This window comes from Paramacrobiotus metropolitanus, unplaced genomic scaffold (genome assembly GCF_019649055.1).
Source record: "Paramacrobiotus metropolitanus isolate TYO unplaced genomic scaffold, Prichtersi_v1.0 Parri_scaffold0000003, whole genome shotgun sequence".
Classification (NCBI taxonomy): domain Eukaryota; kingdom Metazoa; phylum Tardigrada; class Eutardigrada; order Parachela; family Macrobiotidae; genus Paramacrobiotus; species Paramacrobiotus metropolitanus.
This window is the reverse complement of record NW_026570223.1, coordinates 3,053,667-3,076,338: the sequence shown is the minus strand read 5'-3', so window position 1 is coordinate 3,076,338 and position 22,672 is coordinate 3,053,667. Positions and strand designations below refer to the sequence as shown.

At 41.3% G+C, this 22,672-nt stretch overlaps 1 protein-coding gene across 1 annotated transcript; it reads left to right on the top strand.

Moving 5' to 3' along the window:
• The first annotated feature begins 1,995 nt into the window (after positions 1–1,995).
• On the top strand, positions 1,996–22,525 carry LOC129594457 (ras-specific guanine nucleotide-releasing factor 1-like). The gene is made up of 19 exons (XM_055491159.1): positions 1,996–2,684; positions 7,490–7,596; positions 9,471–9,618; positions 9,828–10,148; positions 10,860–10,978; positions 11,244–11,628; positions 11,902–12,019; positions 14,084–14,320; positions 15,923–16,086; positions 16,276–16,434; positions 16,749–16,927; positions 17,696–17,871; positions 18,767–19,751; positions 20,349–20,544; positions 20,648–20,827; positions 20,894–20,991; positions 21,080–21,164; positions 21,228–21,623; positions 21,825–22,525. Exons 1-19 carry the CDS (start codon positions 2,394–2,396, stop codon positions 22,101–22,103), a joined length of 4,623 nt encoding a protein of 1,540 aa, XP_055347134.1. The 5' UTR covers positions 1,996–2,393; the 3' UTR covers positions 22,104–22,525.
• Positions 22,526–22,672: the final 147 nt, after the last annotated feature.

Below are 22,672 nucleotides of genomic sequence, written 5' to 3'. Positions count from 1 at the left end.
GTGCGCTTCTGCAGTTGTGAAGTAGTAATATCCTGTTTGTGTTGAAACGGCATTCTCATCCAGTTAGTAGGGCTTTTCTTTGCTGGGATCCGGAAGTTAAAGCAAATGGTTTGGCCCATCTGTATGATGGAAATACTGGGAAGATGCTGGTAAATAGTCAACATCTTTTAACACAAAAGAAAGCAAGAAGCCGGATTAGTAACTGTTCGAAATCTATTGAGGTGGCACCAAACTGGAGAAATCTTAGGCATCGGAGGTTTTCAAAGATGAAAAATTTTCCGAAAATTTTATTCGGTGTATAAAATCTAATGATGCAAAATTTTTATGCAGCACAATAACACATCTTGGTACGCTCTAATTATACGAGGTTATGCGAAAAACACCATCAAGTAATCGCATGTATTTAGAACTATATTATATCGCATTTAGATTTTATGTATATATATATATATATATATATATATATATATATATATATATATATATATATATATATATATATATATATATATATATATATATATATATATATATATATATATATATATACAGATTTTATGTATATATAGATATTCAGTTTGCGCGTAATTTCTGCATTTATTCAGTTTTACCAATTGGGCAACGCAATCCAGGGCCAATATACCACTCACCTACCAAGGATTAATTACTGTTTGCCTAAGAAATAAGGATAATGTGGATTAAAATACGATATCATCTTCAGCTATGATTGTTAGCTATCACGCAAGCCGTTTTCCGCTCCTTTCCCATCCCTTTTTAATCACGTGATGCATAACTCAGTGTATTTCTATCATCGGTTCTCTGTAATTTACCAAATGAGATTAAGATAAGGCATGTCGACGGATTTTTCAGTAGAGTTTAAAACAATGTTTGTTCTATGTACGTATATGGATATATGTATGTAACACATCTTAGGACTTTATATCTTTGCTTCTTTCCCCCCTGCACATACAGTACTTGCAATTAGATTTCTGATTGTTAAGTCAAAAATACCGCCTAGGTACGGACAACCGGGAAATATAATAGTGGAAAGGTCACCAAATTGTCCGTATATGTGTAACCTATGTAATTGTAACACAATATTTTGCGTTGCTTTTTCGCTTGTACCGATTTCTGTCTCAAACCTCATTTAACATGAAATAATGTAATGCACAGAGTCAAGATTTTGAGGTTGGTTTACAGAGCGGGAAGACTGCAGTATGACATACGGGTAAGTAAAGCAGTTTGGAATTTACGTTAGCTTGAAATTTTGAGCTGCTTGACAGTGTAAAGTTAATGCTTACTCTAGTTTAGATCCAGATATTTTTGATAACGATTGATTTCGCTGCTTGAATCGAAGATAGATTAATTTAAGTTTATCTCGTAAATTTAGTGTTAGTCGGCATAGCTAATACGTGCATGTACCGATATCGGCAACAATTATTTCACATGGCGTTTGATTTCATATTCTGTCACGGTTAAATTGACCATAGTTTTAATATCCGCTGCCCTTTCAACTGGGGCATTTTTATTAAAATAGCCAGGTATGTTGCAGTGGGATATTAATCCAGGACTCGCCAGGCAGGAATATAATAATGTGCAATAACCGCCGGGAGCGCCTAATATCGTCTAAGTGGATTTAGCCTGAAAGCCCCGCTGCCACGACATGAACGTCACGGGATCGCTGCAGCATGAAATTATATGTAACCAGGGAGAACGCGCTGCAAAATACTGCCACGGTCGTGCACACGTATATACCGCGGCAACAGCCGTGCAAATTGCAAATACATCTATGCCGAGCGCCCATACCGGCATTTCCTCTTTTTCCGGTCCTAAAAGAAGGAAATTGATGACAGGCGGTCCTTCCGCTGCCATTCCAGCCAGTCTGGCAACAGGTGCTGTAGCCTAGTACAGCGGAGAGTGCCGGCAACTACCATCGTTGCCGGATTAATGTACCGCGGCAATAAAGTGCGGCTGGGTACCACATACACGCTGGCATTCTTCCCCCTTTCATCCACAATTGACTCCAGGGACGATCTCTCTCACAGGCTGCACACAACACACACCGGCTGTACATGTGGATCAGTTACTTATATACGACGGCGGTACCGACATTGTGTTGCTCCTCGCGCACTGTGTGACAGTGTGGCCTGCCGCTTGTTATCGGACAATTTGCCCTAGTGTCACACGTGTGCCCTGAGTGTGCATATGTGAGTGCATCGCTTCCGCATTATTCGGATGTCCCTAAAGAAATTCGGTGTACTACGTGTCTCTTCTTAATCCCCTCGATGCACACTGCACAGTGGCACCGGTGTTCCTAGTGTCAGTTTACCGTTCGGTGGAAGAACAATATTTGACGCACTAATATTATTATTACCGTTCTTGTCAGTGTCATCATGCAGCGGTCGGTGCGTCTGCACGAACAACAGCTGCTGTTCCTGGCGGAGCGGGCTCGTCAGGAAGTGGCCAAATCAAAAAGCGGATTATGCTTCGCTGGCTATATGAGTAAGCGCAGTGGTGACAACAAGTGGCAGCATCGCTGGTTTCTCCTGCATCAGAATCTACTGTTTTATTTTGATAACAATCAGTCCAGTCGTCCACTGGGTGTCATTCTCCTGGAAGGCTCCTATTGTGATCGGGTCATTTTGTCCAGTCCACGGCATAAAGATAAAGACGCTGACCATCAAGTAAGCCATCAGCGGAAATTTTTTCAGTAATTCTTCGTAGAATTTAAATTACGTATCATCGACACTTATGTGACTAACCTACATCTTGTGCGTCGGTAAGTTAAAATTCGTATAGATATTTACCACATAAGTAAGAGTCGGCATATGCGGCTTCTTACCTAAATGGTACATAAATTTTGCTAGTGTTGTCATTCTATTAAGCAGAATAAAACAAAATACGTTTCCCTAAACGAAATGCGCAACATACCCGATATTTAGGTGTTATAAAATGTAAATAAAAAAGTTTTGCAGAGCGCACGTGTATGTTCGATAATTCGAGTGTTGTATCTTATAATTATATTCGCGTACATTTAAGTGAATCGTTTTAAAAACTGCTCTTGTGTAATGTGTTATTAAAATGATAAAATTACTGCGAAATATGCTGGTCCGTCTCAAATTATATGTGCAGTCGGAAATTCTTGGTCATTCTAGATCTTTGTTGTGATTGGTTGAGACTTGCTTATGTAGCGAAGTAATTAGCGCACTTCGTTTGCTGTTCGGTTGGCAAAAAAAAGGGTAAATTTATTATACGATACAGTTCCCTCATTGTTCCCAGTGTGCTTTAGTGTGGCTTAAAAGAGCCTGTCAAAAAATCGATTAACTATAATTAATGGACTGGCTTTTCAGATTATCGATTGATTCGTAAAACATTTTCTTAACGTTCATATTGTTTTTCCCGGGTTGACACTATCATGTTTTTGCCCATGTGTGACTGCTAACTGTTTGATGTGCTAGTATCGAATAGCCGGCCTTTTAACCGTTTGCATTTACGGCTAGATCAAAGGATCAAATCGTTTCTTCGCCGCAACAATAAACTAGAGCCGTGCCGAAATTCTATACCACATAGGCAGTATATTTATTTCCACTTGACTCGGATTTCTAACTTATTCTTTTTCATTCAGATTTTCAGAGCCGGTATTGAAAGTTAACTGCAGATAATTTGCGCTGAGACAACTGTAACAATTCTTATTATGATTAGCACTATTTGCACCGAAGTACAATACTTTCCAAGTTTCACAGTTTACCATTGCTTAGCTTTTCTAAATTCAACGTATGTTGCAGCCACTCTGCAGCGTAGAACCATGTAATAAGGTTTCAACCCAACCGACGAAATGAAATAAACAATTTTGTAATCACAAAAGACTGTTCTAATTAATGCATTACACTCCACAGCATGCAGTACGTAAACATCGTGCAATTTTCAAATTGTAGATAGACCATTTAATGTCCCGTTTTATGGACTAGCAACATATGTACACACCTAAGAACGGGAATCGGACCCTATTTAACCTCTCCCACTACTCCTATAATTACATGCACAACTGATCATTGCTACCGTCTTTTCCAATAGTAAAACACTGGTCCACAATCTCAGCGCGCCCGCTTTTCGAGGAACGTTTTTCTAACCAGCTACTGGAAAGGGTCAGATACGTTACAGTGCGAAAAAGCGCGCCTGTTTCCATTACAATTTTTCCGCCATGTCACATCAAGTGTTTCTCATAGGGATGGTTTTATTCGCAATCGATTTGTTTGTTTAGTTGGTTTGTTCTTAATTCCATGTCACATGTGCCCACAGGGCGAAAACGCTTGAGTGCGGGAAATTGTTTTTCACCTTATTAATACTTTTACAGCATCTCCACGCCTTAATCATACTCATTTCTCACTGTTCACCATCAGTCATTTGGAGGAGTTGACGTAGCTGCACAACATATAAAATTATAAACCTCATGCGCACAAACAAGAAGCATGCAAACCGTATTATACGCACAAACCGATATTACACATAAATACGATCGATTATTGACAGCTGGCAATAACAAACGCATGATCTTAATTAAGTCGACTATCGTGACTTTTGTTACGACGAATGCCGAATGTTTTTTGCTGTTCCATGAAAAAAGGTTAGGAAAATCCATGTACATATTTATAAACTTGTGTCTCCCATCAGCAGGAACTTTTGCGAAATCGAGACGGACATGATGAATACCGAGGGTGTTAGATTTCTTTCCGGTGCAGCAATGTTCCGTCGTTAATGCTTAAATCCCCAAAGTCGGAACCACCCGTCAATGCCTTACGCTAACATCCTTTTTCTTATAAACCCGCAATGAAATCTTACTGACATCTGCGCGCGCGCGCGTGCTCATAAAGTTTGTGGCTGGAAAGGGATGTAAAAGTTTTTAAGCCTTTCATATACGAGCCTTTTCCCCACCGGAAATGCTTAAATGGACAGCTGATTGAGGTTGATCTCGTAATTGAGTGGAATGATTTTAAGCCTGCATGTTGTAATCAGAAATTAATGTAACGCGAATTAGCTTGATTTGCCTACGTACGCCATGTTCTGCCTCGCTTGGCTCTCATTCGCAGTCCATCTGAGTTTGTTGTTTCGCCGAATCACCTTGTTTTTTTTGTATGAATGTAAGGTAAATGTTATTGGAGTTTTTCATAACTCCTAATTTGTTGAAACGCTGTGACGCTGTCTTCCTGTAGCGCAGCGCCCAGTAAATCAATATTTAACCCATTCGCCGCATCGGCATAATATGCATCCATTAGCCGGATAACTTCGCCTACACGACCTGGGATATTACCTTCACGCGGCGATGTCTGTGGGAGTTAATTCATTATTTGTACATGTCGAACAGCATGTTGCAATCGCATTCCCCGCATCGTCAGCAGCGGAATTGCAAGAGCAATGTCGGGAATGTTTTAGGATACGCCATACATTTTGGGTTGGCCCGATAATTGTTTCATGTACGACTTTGTTGACTCGACCTTTCCACAATTTACGGCCTCAGCGATAGGATGTATAATATAATTGTAGTCACTATTCTCAAGCACAGACAGGCAGAAATGTTTACTTTGACGGTATAACCACCAAAACAAGGAGTACATATTGTACTATATCACTTACTTTATTGTTTGCACTTCGCAGTAAACGCGACCTTCATCAGGGATTGTGACCCCATGTTTTTCCACATGATCTAGAAGAAAATAGGAAGCGGTAGGTGCCCGGCGCCCGCAGACTGATATGCCATTTAAAATAATTAAGAAGGTTAGGCCCGGCCACGGCTTGAATGTCGTGCAGAACTCCGGTCTTCCCATTGCAATTTAACTACCCAGAAAAATCATGGTAATATTCATAATAGATCGTTTACGGGGATGTGAGTTTATTGAAAAACGTGACTGTCTGTCACGCTGTTCAGACTAACTAGGAAATACAATCTTCTGGGGTTGAAATACAATCCGAAAGGTCATTCAGTGTGCACGTCCAACAGATTAGGAGATCGGCTGCGGGAGGTGTCATGCGCAACTTTTCAATTACTGGAAACAGCGGTTATCGGTACATCGTGTGATGCATGTTATGTTTTTCTGTAAAAATGCTTCTAAGTTTGAGAATATTTACTAAGTACAAGAAACCCGAAGGCGGTAAAGTAGGTGTTTCTTGTAATTATACATTTTATATATTAATCTAACTAGTTTTCTATATCAAGAGGAAAAATATGAAGTTAAACATTGATAGCATGGGTCTGACAGGCAGTGATAATGTCCCTCATTCAATATAATAGCCTGCAAAATTATTCATTTGTATCGTGACAATGGCATTAAAAATACAGTTATGTATATTGTTTACGGGCATATGTGAATGTTATTGATCCGGCACCAAAATGAAACGGCTACCACAGCTGCATCCTTTTTCATTTGTTATTCCCCCACACTTGTCCCACCAACGGCAATTGCTCGTGTCATTGTCAGCATGTTTAGGCAAAATGTCAAATAAATAACAGTGGTGTGGCGGGGAGCGCGTTTACGTTAGAGCCTGTTAGTGTCGTCCCGTGCCGAGTGTTATACAACGGTTGGGTATTTCTTAGTTGCTTAACAGCGGCGGTTCGGCGAAAGGGTACGTACGTAACGGCAACGAGCATAGCATGTGAGAATTAGTCTGCACCGTTGGATAAGTCCTTTTAAATTGTGCAGAAATGCAGTTAATCACTTGGAAAGCGTTTCTCCCCAACTGCCAGGTTGGACGACATGGTCCAGCGCCCGCGGGGCAGTCTCTCGTATGTCAAGGGAGAACAAAGCACATGCAGCACACCATCACACACCCAAGGCCGACGTGCGCGGCCTTGTGACGTCCAGGAGAGCGCAAGGTTCAAGGCAACTCCTGTGTGTCAATTACCTCATGCTGTTGTAATAGCGGTAGCGCAGGGCTGCAACCAATGTATACCGCGAAGCACCGACTTGTCCTGCTGCGCTGCTTTCGGGAAGCGGTGTTTATATCGATGTGCAGCGTTTATTCTGGTTAATTAACTAAGCGTACATTAATCTTAAGCGCAGTAAATTATTTTTGAGAAAACAACCGGAACTGTTTTTATAGCTTCCTATAGGTACCACGCTGAAATTGCGAAATCGATTAATTTTTATACCGACGAAAGTTATTGAAGTCGAGCTTCGCATATTTAGTTACTTACATACGCATATACTGTAGTTAAAATTACTTATTAATATGTACGGTTAATACCTGATTAAAAGTGCCGGTATATCGCACGTTTAATGGTTTGAAATGCAATTATGTGGCCATTAATTTTGGTAGTTCTTTGCATGCTATGATACCTATATTTTTACGAACAGAAAATGCTTCTCGAGTTATGCCTATTTTTATGGTTCTCCAGCACAGGGTACCGGTCACACGAACAACTGCTGACTGTTCGTAGTACTAAATATGCTGCTATGTCGTTATATCGATCATTTTCTTCACTTTTCCTTTGCAGCACTGCTTTGTCATTTCTTATCGCAAAGACAACCTGAAACAGTATGAGTTCTGCACGGATTCGGATGCTTCCTGTTCCGCTTGGGTGGACGCAATTACGCAGGCCAGGTATGATTTTTTCACTTACGCTTCACCTTAACATGATTCAGGGGATTCCAACATGCAGCAGTACTAGCAAGTGTATTACGTGCAAAGGAGTAGCTCTCATTGGGCCGGTAAGTAGTTATTCGCGAAAGCGCTTACGATGAATAATTTACCAAATCCGCATATACAGAGTACATCCATTATGCGTTGGGGGTCATGTTAGCATTTGTTGGCCTGTAAACCCAATCCTCAGGAGAGTTTGCCACAGTACGGGTTCGTTTGTGTTTTTCTCCTCCCTGATGTTTTGTTCCCAAAAACTATGCAACACGACATGTTAATCAATGACATCTGTTGGCATTAATTGCAGTAATTTATGCAGCTTTGTATAACACGAAAAAACTGCAGTGCATCGAATTTAGATTAAACTTCTAGTCGGTAATGTACGTAGGAACAGTACTAATAAATTGATTCCCATTTTCTAGAAATAATTTAATCTCTCAATATGTATACAACGAGCTTCGCTCAATGATACCAATCAAATAAAATTCTAGCAATTATGGTTCTTATTATTTGGCAATCAACGGTAGTTGCATTAATTTTATCAACCAACTGTTTCAATTTAAGACCTGTGGGTTAAAAAATTTGTGCTATTTTACCAAGACAAATTTAATTGTTTGCGGTTGATTCTGCGGTACCACCTACTACAAACAATATGCTTTCACAACCGCACGGAAGTATTCACGTGCTTTTCTTGTCGTACGAGGAGGATTACAGTTGAGTCGGTAGCGCATAGCTGCTGCGAGTTAAACTGAACACCATTTCGGTAAGCTGTTGACGTAACAGCTAACCGTGGATGGTTGCACAAACCAATAGCTGCGGTTGATAAGTAAACAATGCAACCCCCCACGGCTGACTCTTGTTCTGTTGTTGGAAATGCAACCATCCACGGTTGTCTGTTACGTTAATAGCTTACGGAACTGGTGTTCAGTTTAACTCGCAGCAGCTATGCGCTACCGACTCAACTATAATCCTCCTCGTATGCTTAGCAATTTTGGGAAATTTTACCAATCTGTTTTTCATAAAAATGTCTGATTACAAGTTAATTAGTAACAGTAATGTTATAGTTCCATGTACAATACAGCAGGAACACAGTGACTACCTACTGTAGTCCAAAGTCAGACCGGTGTGCCTTTTCAGCACATGGCATGTTTCCCTTAATCACGTAGTGTGACCGCGTTTGCAATTTTTTCATTTTCTCACTCTTTTTTTTGCCTGTTAATTTATATTTTGTTGATTTCAATTCACATCTTTTCTAAATTATTTCGGAATTATTGTAACTTTCTTATTCTAAAAGTTAGGCGCGTTCCCTCCGTGCTCGGTGATTATTCTAAGTAGCAAAAAATTATATTGAAGAAAGTTGTTTTGCCACAGTGTAACCGTAGCGAGAACCAAAACTTTATTGCACTCGGAAGAAAAATTAGAAAATGTTTAGAAGTAATTTCTGTTATTTCTAATTCGAAATTCATAGTGGTGGTAAGTTGTAACAAGACGATGTTTCGGTGGTGTACTTGTGCCGATTTAAATACGGAACAAACAGTACGAGTACACGTAGAAGTATAAGTATTGGACGGGTAACTTGTGCAGAACCGTGGGCTGATGCGTAGTCGTGAGCTGTAACTATTTGTACTGTAACTTTCTGTAAAAAATACAATATATATGACGGAGAAAGGTTTTGTGCACGCACTTATTGCAAACAGATATGATAATTTTACTCCGCTACGAACATTGCGTTGTGACTATCTGTATTTACAGACGTAATTTAAATTCTGAATACTGTCATGCGCAATAAGCATATTAGAAAAATTATTTACTAATAATAAAGAAATTCATTGTTTCAGCTTTAACAAAGTGCTCCAACAAAAGGAGGAGCTGGAGCAAAAGCACCTTCACCTGCTACAGATTGTGGAGAGCGAGAAGACCTCCAAATGGCAATTACGTCAACAGTGCGACGATCTTTCGACGGAAATTAACAAACTACGGACTGAGGTATGCTATACTGCTTGATGGGGAAGATTTTTGTGGGAGAGGGTTTGTTTTGGAAGAGATGGTACAGCTCTCTCAGTATAGAAGTGTACACTCAACAAATTTGCGGTCATATATCTTAATCAGTCTTTGACGACAGGCCAGAAATCTGTTATGACCGCGACTTAATCTGCGGCTTTTCTATGTTTTCTTTTTTCCTCTTCCCCATGTAGCTGCGTGCCTTGAAACGTCACGAGCGGAGTAGTAGTGCCGGCAGTACGTCCAAGTTCGTCACTGACTTTCATCCCCGATATCTGGCCGATCTTAATGATGAAGCCTCGGACGAGCAGCATGAGGCTGCCGGCACCAACCGCTTGGGTTCTCAGCCGGAACTGCATGATATTAAGAAAATACAAAAAGTGCAGAGTTTTTTCCGTGGATGGCTGTGTCGGCGGCGCTGGAAGCAGATTGTCGAAGAGTACATAAGGTCACCGCATGCGGAGAACATGAGGAAGCGGAATAGCCTCGTTTTCTCCATGGTAGAATGTGAACAGGTAATGTTACAGATACATAGGAGTTGCATAACCGCAAATTTCAAGGTCACCGTTATAGTACAAATTAACGTTTCTATTCACTCTTCAGTGCAATTTTTCGTTACAAATTTTTTTTTGCCATAATACTGCGTGCTTTTGTACCATTACTACCATACGTGCATATCTTGCACGAAAAAGCAATTCTATATTATACCACAATATCTGAAAATGGAAACATCTACAAGCCATTCCCCAACAAAGTCACTTTTTGTGAGGGATAATTTATTTATACTTTGTAAAAAAGTTTAAAAAATGCAGTTCCCAATCTATCCGTTACAGGCTTACTACAACCTGCTTTAACTAAATACGATTAGCTTTGCTGACAATGTTCTTTTATTCGCAAGAATAGAAAAAAAAATTGTATAAAACTGTACCTGCAAAACAAAGTGTATTTAGAACCGCAAAAGTTGCAGTACTTTTATTTGTGTATTTTAATTTCATGATCAATGTATACCACCCGTATTATTGTAGCGATCATTTTCTTGTATTACAGATCCTTCGAAAATTTTGGTCGAAAATTTTGACCTTTATAAAATGTAGCTAGACTTGCAGTATATATCAATAATGTACGGTTGTTAATGAACAAAACCAGTACTCTATCTAACTGCGTTTTGTGTCTTAAGACAACAGATAACAATTATAATCAATTCTTCACTGTTTTTATCTTTGCAGGAATATGTGCAACAAATTCAGCTTTTGGTGACTTGTTTTTTTCGGCCACTGAAAATGGCAGCCAGCAGTAAAAATCCACCAATCAGCCATGAAGATGTGAACTCTATCTTCCTCAACAGGTTAGTTAGCAAGGCCTAAGAAATAATTAAATTGGAGCGCTAAACCTCTGGACCAGGTAAAAGAAGTACATTATTAGCAATTTGAGAAATTCAGCTTAAGATAAAGAATAACTTATTGATTGTAAGTAGAAAATGTAGCTTACGTTAAAAAGCATACATCTTTGTATCTGTTAAAAAGCACATGGCAAAAATTACCTCGCTGATAAGCTTCCCTTCTGGTATAATCGAGTATCCTTCAGTAAATAAATGTCTACTAACGTTGTAGTGAAACAATCTTCTTCCTCCATCAAATCTTTCTGAAAGGCCTTCTCGCCCGGATGGAAAACTGGCCTACTCTTGTGCTGGGAGACCTTTTCGACATGTTGCTGCCCATGCTGTCCATCTACCAAGAATATGTCCGCAACCATCATTATAGTCTGCAAGTCCTTGCTGAATGCAAGCAACAGCCGGAATTCGCTGCGCTTTTGCGCCGCTTGGAAGAGAAAATGCATGTCCAGGGTCGGTCCTTGGAGCAATTCTTAACGTACCCTATGAATCAGATACCGCGGTACATAGTGACACTACATGAACTTCTGGCACACACCCCCCATGATCACGTGGAACGAAAAAGTCTGGAATATGCTAAAAACCGTTTGGAAGAACTAAGTCGAGTACGTATGAGAATTACACTGCATCGACAAACAAGGCTGTATGGACATGTTAATTTGTTCAACTTTTGCTGCATGCTACAGTACCTATGCATACTTGAGTGAACGGTATCATAGAAACATGGGTAACAGCATAATATTATGGTAATATCTGCAATCAACGAACCCTACAACACCGCATTTCTTGTAGCGGTTTTCAAAGTGAACGGTTGTTCTAAATGTTTGACTTCATTATCGCACTTTTTAGTTCTAGCTACAAGGATATTGTGCTTTCAGATTATGCATGATGAAGTCAGTGAAACGGAGAACATTCGAAAAAATTTGGGAATTGAAAGGATGATTGTAGAAGGATGCGACATACTATTGGATGTTAACCAAGTTTTTGTTCGGCAAGGTAAGCTGTTCGGTGGCTTTTTGGCTTTTGACACGACTTTAAGTGATTTAAACCGGCTGATTATGCCCAGCAAGAATACACAAATTTGTTAGCGATAAGTTGTACTATTATTATCGAAAAGTCGTTTCTTGTAATACAGTACTGCATTGTGGTAGACAGGATAAAAAATATTTTTATTGGACCAATTGCTACGGTACTAATTACCACGAGTTGTTATGAGTTATCACCAACACTTATTATTATTTATGACCCTTGTATAAATAGTACCTGTACAAATAGTTGAAGTACTTTTCTCGTATGTGTGACAGTAGGTACTGTATGAGTACTAGGCGGTGCATGCTTATATGTCTATACTTCAATTCTATGACACTGTTTGGTACAGACAACACATATCATATAAGTTATGGAAAAGTTGGCATTAAAGAATAATGTACTTACTTTAGGTTACGTACATATTTTGTATCCTGTCTTTTTGGCATGGTATGGCACGAGTGCGTGAACTAATTAAGTGTATGAAAACAAATTACACAGCGACACTGTGTGCTATGACAGCATACACGGTGTCATGATACTCGTATATTACTTACCGTACTCACAATATTTTCAGATGATTGTATTTTTTGCCGCACCCAGTATTACACCTTGCAGTGTCGTGCATTTGAGCTAGTCCGAACGAATTATTATGAATGTGTTGGCCATTCGAGCTAATGAGAAGCAGTACCGGCAGTGACCCACCCACCCCTTACCGAATTTTCGCTCCAACTTAAATACTGAGTGACTGGTAAACTGCGATCTTAAAACGAAATTCTTTTATATCGTAAAGCATTTCTTAGGCAAGAAAAAAATTAAAGAAATTCAGTTTTCTTTAATATATGGCTTTAACAAATAATTATTTATTTAGCTACGATTTTCTAACCGTTTTCATTATGTAAATTTTCTTTCGGTTGTTTATAAAATCAGATCATCTAGTTTTTGCAGTTTTATGGATGCCTCTAGCTTCGAGTAAAGCATTGGTTATTAAGTATTCTGCGTTATTAGGTATTCTAAAATACCAACTTCCACCTTATTTCATTCCCAACAACTTCACTACTGAGTGTTAACGTATGACTTTCGCTGTCATGAATTTGTGCCGCATTAAAAGCGAAATAATTTTGTGATTCATCGTTACAAATTTAATTTAACATAAATAACGATAGCTGTCCTCGTGTAACTTGTACAAAAGCTGTCGAGGAATCTGAATGTAGCTAAAGAATTTGCTCTACAATACCGTTCTTGTTACCGGCATTACAGTGCACTTTGAAACTGCATATGGCAGTAAGAATCCAAATTTGGGGAATAGTTAAATGGGAACCCAAGCATCCTGTTTGAAACGCTTGATTTAAGGCCACATCCGGCAGCCAGCGCCAGTTAACAAACACATTTGCCGCTTGTAATACAAGCCCTTCAGTCGGGGCGTATTTGAGTGGCGCTGAGAAGAGAGTCTTCATGTGGGAACAAATCGATCCACCGGCGTAACTGCGGCGGCAGAGAGTACAGATTATCCACATCCAGTCCACATACATACACATTTTGTACAACGCTTTATAACGCCACAGTACTGTACATAGTCGCTAAGCTTCCTTTCAGACCCGGCACGTCTCAGTATCCTTTTTTGATGGTCATGTTGCACAGTGGCCACGTGATGAGCGATCCATATACCAGAAAGGGAGAGACAGTCCGTTGCGTCGCTGCCGGTTCTAGCTGCATCGTATCATTACGGATCAGACAGGAACATTTTATTGTATGTGTGTGTGTACAGTACATAGAACATCCACTGGGCTGGGATAGAGCCACGGTATGGTGTCTAGTATCTGCAGCCAGTATCCGGCGCGGGACTGTAGAAGTGCATTTGATCAAGTCTCATGACATGTCATGTAGCGAGTGACTAAATTGACAGTCGTGGCATTGTAGTCTGTGATCTCTTGTAGCTCTCCTTACTTTTCTCATCCCGTGCGTCGTCGTCGTCGTCGTTTGGATCGTCTTCACGCAAAATCGGTTGTAATGTGTATATTTTTCTCCATCTAGGTACTTTAGTCCATGTCCTGAAAGATGCCTCATCAAGAGGCCGTAGTTCCCGTTTCACACGCTCCGCGTCGGATAAATCGGAAATTGTACGGCAGTGCTTTCTCTTCACTAATCATCTGATCATTACCACACGCTCGGCCACAAGTGGGAAATTGCATTTGGCCAAACATGTCGGCAAGATTGCCCTGCATGATGTGACACTCATTGAGGATACATGTGAAATGAATGACGACGAAGGTAAGATTGATGGCTTAATTTTCCATCGCTATCCCATCTTTGATTTACTGATTTCATTAAGATTTGTGTGCTTGTTGTATACCTATTGTATACAGAAGGGACTTACAATGCTTTCAGTCAGCCGCACGCCGTATAAATATTTAGTAGGAATATATGTACGTAATTGCAACTTAGGCTTAATCGGCGTAAAAAGTGTACATAATTGTGTATGGAATTAATGAGTTTAGCGTAGGCTGCCGCAGGCGCAACCGCTTACATGGCATTTGTATAAGCACTTATCATGGTTGCATGATGCGGTCAATAAACATGTTGGAAAACTGTGATTTTCCACAACCGGGCTTCGGTGCTCGACTATCATGGCTTCCAATCTGAAGAAAGCATTTACGCTTTACACTATGGCCTGTTGTATTGTAATTTGTGTGGCAGTGTTCAGTCGCTAGTCCTTTTCCCTTTCCGTCTTGTGCGCATGTTCCGCTTAGGCAAAAAAGGACTTCTTTGGCACCACGGTTGCTCAATTGATTTTTTGTAGTCGAGGCATGTGGCACGTGAGGAGGAAAAATGTTCCCGAACTTGTGATCACATTAACTGGCAAAAGGAACATTATGCACGTGCACCAAACTCGATCGATTCATTTTCTTTTGAATAATCAAATGCTCTCCCTCACTATTTATCCAATTAATTTTGCGAAAAAGTGTAAGTCACGATTTGCGATGTAAACCATTTGCTTAATGGCACAGTGGCACTGCATTGTTTCCGGTAGAAATTCTTTCCTGTATGTGTCAGGTCACTGCGTTCTATTTTGCTTTTGATAATACACCAAATCATTGTACTGATTAAAACATTTATAAATAAGCTTCAAACTAAATTAACGTATTTTTTACTGATTACGTTATTATTGCGGTTTTCCATACATCGAGCATTTGTGTGCTTATGATTAATTGCTCAAAACGTATGTTCGTTCTAGAGATATAGTCAGGTACGGTACCCACAGGCTAACGAAATGGTGACGCGCTAATTATGATGCTGCTTTTGGTAATTGTATGTGCTTGCTGCTTTTGGTACGTAATTGTATGTGCTAGTGCTATATCATTCGCTCGATGGTGCGTGGGTAAAATTACCAGGATTTACATTTTTAACACATTCGGACATTTCTGTCATCCCAATGCGTTATTTGGCCGTAAGCTGTACGTAGTTTGAAAATTTGTTGTCGTTACCACACAAATGTATCGCAGACGCACCGCTAACGAGAAACGCTGATGGAACTTTGTTCCCTTTGTCGTAAAGGTAGAGGGCCAAAACGCTTTTACTTCTCGAAATTATGTAGATGAAATTATGAATAACGTTGACTGTCTTTTCGGATTTGGAAAGGATTTGCTGAGGGTTATTTGAATTGTTTACTGCGGTGGAATTGTGAGTCTTGTACAGTTGTATACCCTGATTGTGCACCTAACTGTGCGGGCCCTACTGTGCATTTTTAATAAAACATAAAAAGCAGCAATATCCCCGACAATCCATCTATTTAAACGTGCGCTTTAAAACTTGATTAAGCGAATGTACTAGTAAATTACAGGTGCAAAGTGATTGCATTGCTTCCCTTTACAGACCAGGCTGCCAATGCCAACGGCCATCCCGACAAAGTTGCCCATGCTGACTACCAGAATCGTGATTTTAAAATAATTATTGATCAAAAACCTGTTCCGTTAACTGTGCATCTTGTGGCGGCCACGGAAGAAGAAAAAGTGGCATGGACAGCAGATATTTTGCAAGTAAGATGCCGCAGTAGAAGAGCACCATCATCTATGCGCTGTTAATCGAGTCTTACATAATCCCGTTATATGGGAAGGTTTTTTAGTGATTAATGTGCTGGTGAATACCAAGCGACGTGTTGAGTGCGCCGGGTTGCTCTTGGCTAACTACAGTGTGTATATATACGAATGTCTGTTTGTCTTGTGTAGTGCCTGGAGAATTTGCGATGTTCAGATTTGCTGAATGCCGCATTAAATGAGGCATCATCTGTCACCATGCCTAATTCCATTAAGAATGATCCAAAATTATTCCGTGATGATATCGATATACGCTTTAGCCGATCACTTAACTCCTGTAAAGTCCCGCAGGTAATTCACATACAGTGCACACGGTAAAAACATAGCTAAGCCAACAATGACCATTTGTTTGGTTAAGTATGGATATTAGCGGTGATTTCCGGTTTATGAATAATATAATTATTAACTTGTTACAGTACTTTTTGGGATGAAAGCGACTGCAGTTGCTCGGTATATTCTGTAACTTCCTTCATTAGGTACATAATGATGGACCCTTAAAACGTACATCTTCTAATTAATCTGAAGGTTTTTGAATCTAGCACGGAAACGCAGCAGACGCCAAAAAAATTCGAAATTACCTCTTTGCGCTCATTCTTTTTGTACAGATTCGTTACGCGACGCTGGAACGTCTGCTGGAACGTCTGACGGATCTGCGATTCCTAAGTGTCGATTTCTTGAACACGTTCCTTCTCACCTATCGTATTTTTACCAATGCCATGCATGTGCTCCAAGCGCTAATACAAGTATACCAGAATGCGGAAACGTTAACCATCGAAAACATAAGGCAAGTTGTCCAGTATTGTATGCACTCCTTTCAATTAAGTACTCGATGGCTATGCTATGATCGTCGTGACGTTAGATATTTTCTTTCGCACTTTGAAATTTAACACGGCGTAAAGTAAGTGTACCGCTTCCTATTTGTAACAAAAATGAGAGAGTTGGAAACATTTCTAATACTATATACTATACTGACTACTGAGTGTAGATACTGTATATTGTTTATTACTTTATCGTGTTGTAGGTTACAAACTTAACCTTTGTTACCCGGAATATTAATGCATGCATAACTATAAGTGGGAACGATAGTAGTGGTCAACCTTTGTAACTGCAAAACTATATGCGTACATTAATATTTAATGCTGCGCGCAGCTGTTGTTTGCAACCGAATTGTACTTGCAAACTATGTAAATGCAAAAGAGATACGACGTTAACGTGCTAAAGATTTAATTAACTCAGGGAAATATTACCGGTATGATAGGCGCTCTTCTACATTTGCTCGCATTGGTACGTTCAAAGATATGGGGAAAAAGATTTTGGAACCTGAGATTTGGCCTACAAATGTGTTCATTAGAGAGTGGGTGTATTGAGTATGTTTTGAATCTGCAGATGATGTGAATTGTTTTTGTTGAATTCTGCTGTGTATATTGTACATTGGTTGTTAATGTCTGGTCTGCTGCCTCGAATTGGGCCTTGCCCTGAATGTGTGCGGACGATTAAACATACCGGTATGTCCCTACTGCTTTGATATTAATTACAGTTTCTTTAATTACAGCCGTGGCGAAGTAGGCCGGCCCTACGCTGGTTCCGTTTGCTACAGTATTGACCACGGTGACGGTGATACCCTGGCCGCTGATCGGCGTATTAGCACGGTCAGCGCTCCCGATCACGGTGAAGATCCCAACGATCCCCGCTCCAAGAATCCACACTGGCGGTGGAGTTTCCGTAAATGTAAGACGGCAGAATTATTACCAGAAACAGCTGCTAAAATTAACCCCTGTGCCAACGTCATGCGTCCCCAGCGCAGGATGCGTGTAGCACGGGGAAAATGGCGCTCTCTTGGCCTGATATTTCCGTCCGTAAATTGTCCTGGACGTTTCTCCCTGGACATGCAATATGGTAGCGCGTGCAGCGCACTACACCCATCCTGCAGCCCATTTTCCTGAGCATACTGCGTCATCGTGCGGCTAATGTCTTAGCCGGACTATATCGATTGCATGTTACAAGTTGATTATGCTGGGCGAACGCGCGATGTTCCAGGCTCGGCAGCGTGTTCCTGCGGTTGACGCTGCAGCGTAAAAGCTGTGAAGAGTGCACGGCCCGAACACAGATCTCTACCATGCATATACAGCACAGGGCACAAAATGAATTCTGATTGATTACGTGCTTGTGCATCGTGACGTCCGCAAGATCAGGATCAAAGGAGCACGTTTGCTTTATTGCCCGACCGCTGCCGTCATCAGACAGTCAACACACTGCCAAATTAAGGTTATTGTAGGGAAAACTGATCGGAAGTATACATCCACTGGGCAAAACATTGTTGTCGCTTCAAAACAATCGCTGAAAATCGATAAGATCGTTGCACGAATGCCCACCGTATGGGAAAGAAGATTAGAATCAGTTGTGGATAATATATATTGATAAAGGTTACACCTACCAAAATAACCATAAAGGTTATATGTACCGAAATAACCACATTATAAGGCTCGTCCGCGTGCAAAGTAAAAAAATATCACAAGAATATTTGCCCAAAATCATTTTGCTTGCATATTTTAGCTGCTGTTTCATTAACCATTAGTCAAAATCATGAATATTTGGAGGGTCGATTAACCGGTTTTATTTGCAGACGAGGAACTGCAGTGCGGTTCTGTACGCGTGCGCAAAGTCCGACCGGATGCTATTCCTTCGCCCATTCCTGCCTCGCCCTGCAGCAGTACGGAACACCAGAGTTCCGTGGAAGACCAACAAGACGATCGTGAGTACGACGCGCCCCACACCCCCAAAGTGCTCCGCCCTAAGGAAGGTCGTCACCTGGCTGTGCCGGGTGCTACCTTCCTGACGCCGACCATCGTGCAGGTCAGCCCCACCCCTACCTCCACGCCCACACCCCCACCCACGACCACCCAACAAAACGGGGTGCCAACTGACAAGCGGTCGAGTATCCCGTCCAGCGACATCCGCTCGCCGCCCTCCAAGCCGGGAGAGGTCGAACGTGATCGGGATTCAGAATCGGAGATTTTCTACCTGGACACCGTCAACCGCCACACCAAACCTATCCGTACCGTACCGGTGCCGCCGCCCTTGTCCATCGCGTCCAGTTCCACGTTAAACACCGGCACCCGGACACTGCCCAGCAGCGCCGCGCAGCGTTTTGCTAACGTTAGCAAATTCGGTCCCCGGCGGGACATTAAACGGGCCTACTCGCCCATGGAGCTGGCCTCGGTGCTGACGTCACCGAATCTGCCCCGCAAGCGCGAGAGCAATGTGTCAGACTATTCCGGTCTGTCGTTGTCACCGCGCAACAGTCTCCGCCAACCGGATCTCATACCCCGCCCCCCGCAGCCCACTAAACGCGGCAGTACGACGTCGGATTATTCGGATTATCTGTCGCCGCGCGGCAGTATGATGTCGCCGGATCAGAAACTGCCGATACAGCCCAGTAAGCGGGGTAGTAATGTCTCCGATGTGTCCGGCTACGCATCGTCCTACCGGAGTAGTGTACAGTTTTCCGAAGCATCCCGCAACAGTCTCTTCTCCTCCGGTGATCCCACTGCTCCCAATTCCGGCAAAGTGGGCGCCGTGGTGACGTCATCGCGCCGATCGGGAAGACGGTGAGTGCGTCGGCTTATGATCGAAAATCAGAATAATTAGACGAAAATTGTCTGTATCTGCTAACAGTACATCTACCCTACCAGATCATTAACGGTAATTTACCGAAGCATGGGAAAACCGATAAACAACATGACCAATTATCCTTGTTATTGAAGTTTACAGCAACTATTTAAGTATACCGTATACGTACTGCGCGCCCGTGGCAAAACTATTGATCGGGTGTTATTGCGATCATTCTGGTTTCTTCCAACCACGATACAGATTGCAACAGTTCACGTTAACGAATGTTTTATGGATGTCCCAGTCAAATTAAATGTGGGATCATGCATAGACTACAGAAGATGGGAACGCAGAACGAAGCTTATTATCGGTCAGATACTGAAGACAAAATTCATACTGCGAATTATTAGGGTCACTGGGGTTACGGTTTATTAGCTGCCGAAATGCATGTTTGGCATGAAATATTTGCCTCACGCAAGATTTACCTGGATGGGGTCTTTGGCAAATTACAGATGCACGTCATATGTGGAATGCAATTTCATTTCACTTCTGCGTACGTCGTTCCAACTAATTATCACGGCTTCTTCTAAATCTAGATGCTCATCAGCTGTTGCTGCAGCGGCATTTGCCGTGGCGACTGCCGCGTCAGCAAATCCTCCGGATATGATTGAAGAGGATAATGAAGAAGCCATGCGCGCCAGAAGGTCATCGATAATTTGCGCTGCTGCCACTATGCGAGTGCTTAATGTCCTTCGGCACTGGGTGTCGAAACAGCGACAAGATTTTGAATCGGTATATACATTTGGCATCCTTTATTAAAAACACTCTAACATTGTTTAAAAACTGTAGCCTTAAGCGTGCATATGCAAATTAAACTTCAAATGCTGTTTTTCAGGATTCCTTATTGCGTAATGCGGCCATTAAATTTTTGCAAGATGTTGTCTGTGATTACAACCTCATTCCGGCGGAGCAGAAACTGGCCGGACAGATTTTGCGAACACTTACAACGGGAGGCGATGAGCCGGGCTACGTCCAGCGACAGTTGGAACTCGAAAAGATGTTGACACCGGCATTGGTTTGTACCGCAGTTTTAATTCGTTATAATATAAACTTACTTATACTGGTTTTATATTAATTTTAGCAATCTAGCAAAGATCTTAGCACCATCTATTCCGCACTGGAGATTGCTGAGCAGATGACCTTGCTTGACCACAAGATCTTTATGGCAATGAGGGGAGAGTAAGTATGAAATCAGTATTTTATGATTCTACCAAAATTTGTCTACAAGTAGCCAAGTGTTGTAATTCTAATTTTTTTGTTGGTACAGAGAATTTTTGGGTATGGCCTGGATGAAAGCTGATAAAGGAGAAAAAGCGCCGAATATTTTGCTCATAACAAAACGATTCAACGAAGTACGTATTTCCCGGCATAATCGCATTCAATACCGGCATTATATAATGCCGTTTGTTTTTCAGACTTCGCGTTTGGTTGTTTCGGAGATTGTTGGTTGCTCAACGGTAACAGAACGTATTAGTGTGATTGAAAAGTGGACAGCGGTAGCGGATATCTGTCGTGTCCTGCACAATTACAATGGTGTCCTGCAAATTTGCGCGGCATTGGTCAACAGTTCGGTGTACCGGCTTAAGCGAACGTGGCAGAAATTATCCAAAACTACCAAACTGACCATCGACAAATTACAAACTTTGGTGGCGTCGGATGGTCGATTCAAGAACATGCGGGAAGCTTTGCACCGTTGTGACCCGCCGTGTGTGCCATACTTGGGAATGTATCTAACGGATCTGTCGTTTATCGAAGAGGGCACACCGAACTATGCGGAAAATGGGATGATCAATTTCTCTAAAATGCGCATGGTAAGGAATCGCATGCGATTTTCTCAGTGCAGTATTTAATACATGTACTTATTATTTAAAAGTTCTCGAAACATACTTCCTTTTTTATCAATATATTATTTTAATAAGTAATTGAAGTAAAGTAATTGAAACCTTCTTAAAATTATATTTGCGGAAAACAAAAATTGTGCGTTATTTTTTATTGACTTTTCTGCTTTGCAGATTGCTCATGTTGTGCAAGAAATCCGGTTATATCAGCAGACACCATATAAAATCGATTACAATCCGCGTGTGGCGGCCTACCTCCTGGACAGTTCGAGGATAATGTCAGACGACGAACTGTATCGGCGTTCGTTGATGATTGAACCGCGAACGGCGCGCATGTCAGTAGACATTCCTTCCGGTTCCAGCGCCGTTGCCGGCACATCCGGCGCCACGACGCCGCAGCCCACTCGTAATAAGGAAGCCAAACTGCAAACCCAAACCTCATTTCCCGGTTGATCGTTGGTCAACTGGAAATACATTTTCTGATTATTTTCCGATCTCTTACTCAGTATTGTTGCATAGTTGTTTCGTATTTATTGTCTAAGATAACAGTCCCGGTGACTGGAACGGTGACTGAATGGATGATGCTCACTCTAGTCTTTTCTAAAACAAGTGGTATATTTTAGAGTTCTTGAATATCATCCTTTTTGCCGCCCTGCGAACTTTTCGCTTACCGATTAGAACGCAACTGCTTTTTGAAATGGTTATCCAAGTCTTTATTATAGGTTTACATGAATCATAATTAATTTTCTACGTTGTCGGAAAAATCTCCCTGCTGAATGTGTGCCGTTTTGAATACATATCAGTGCTAATGACTTAACTTAGCCGATACTGTTCCACGGCGCTGCCATGGTATATAGCCTTGCTGATTAAAGCTCCGATTCACTAACCAGCTGACTAAACTTACTGTTAGGTTGGATTGTTGCTTTTGAAATATTTTCTTTCGATCTGATTGCATCTTTTAATCGATACACTGAACTCAAAACGAGCGGCTATCAAAACCGTAGCAATCTTGGAATTTTCAC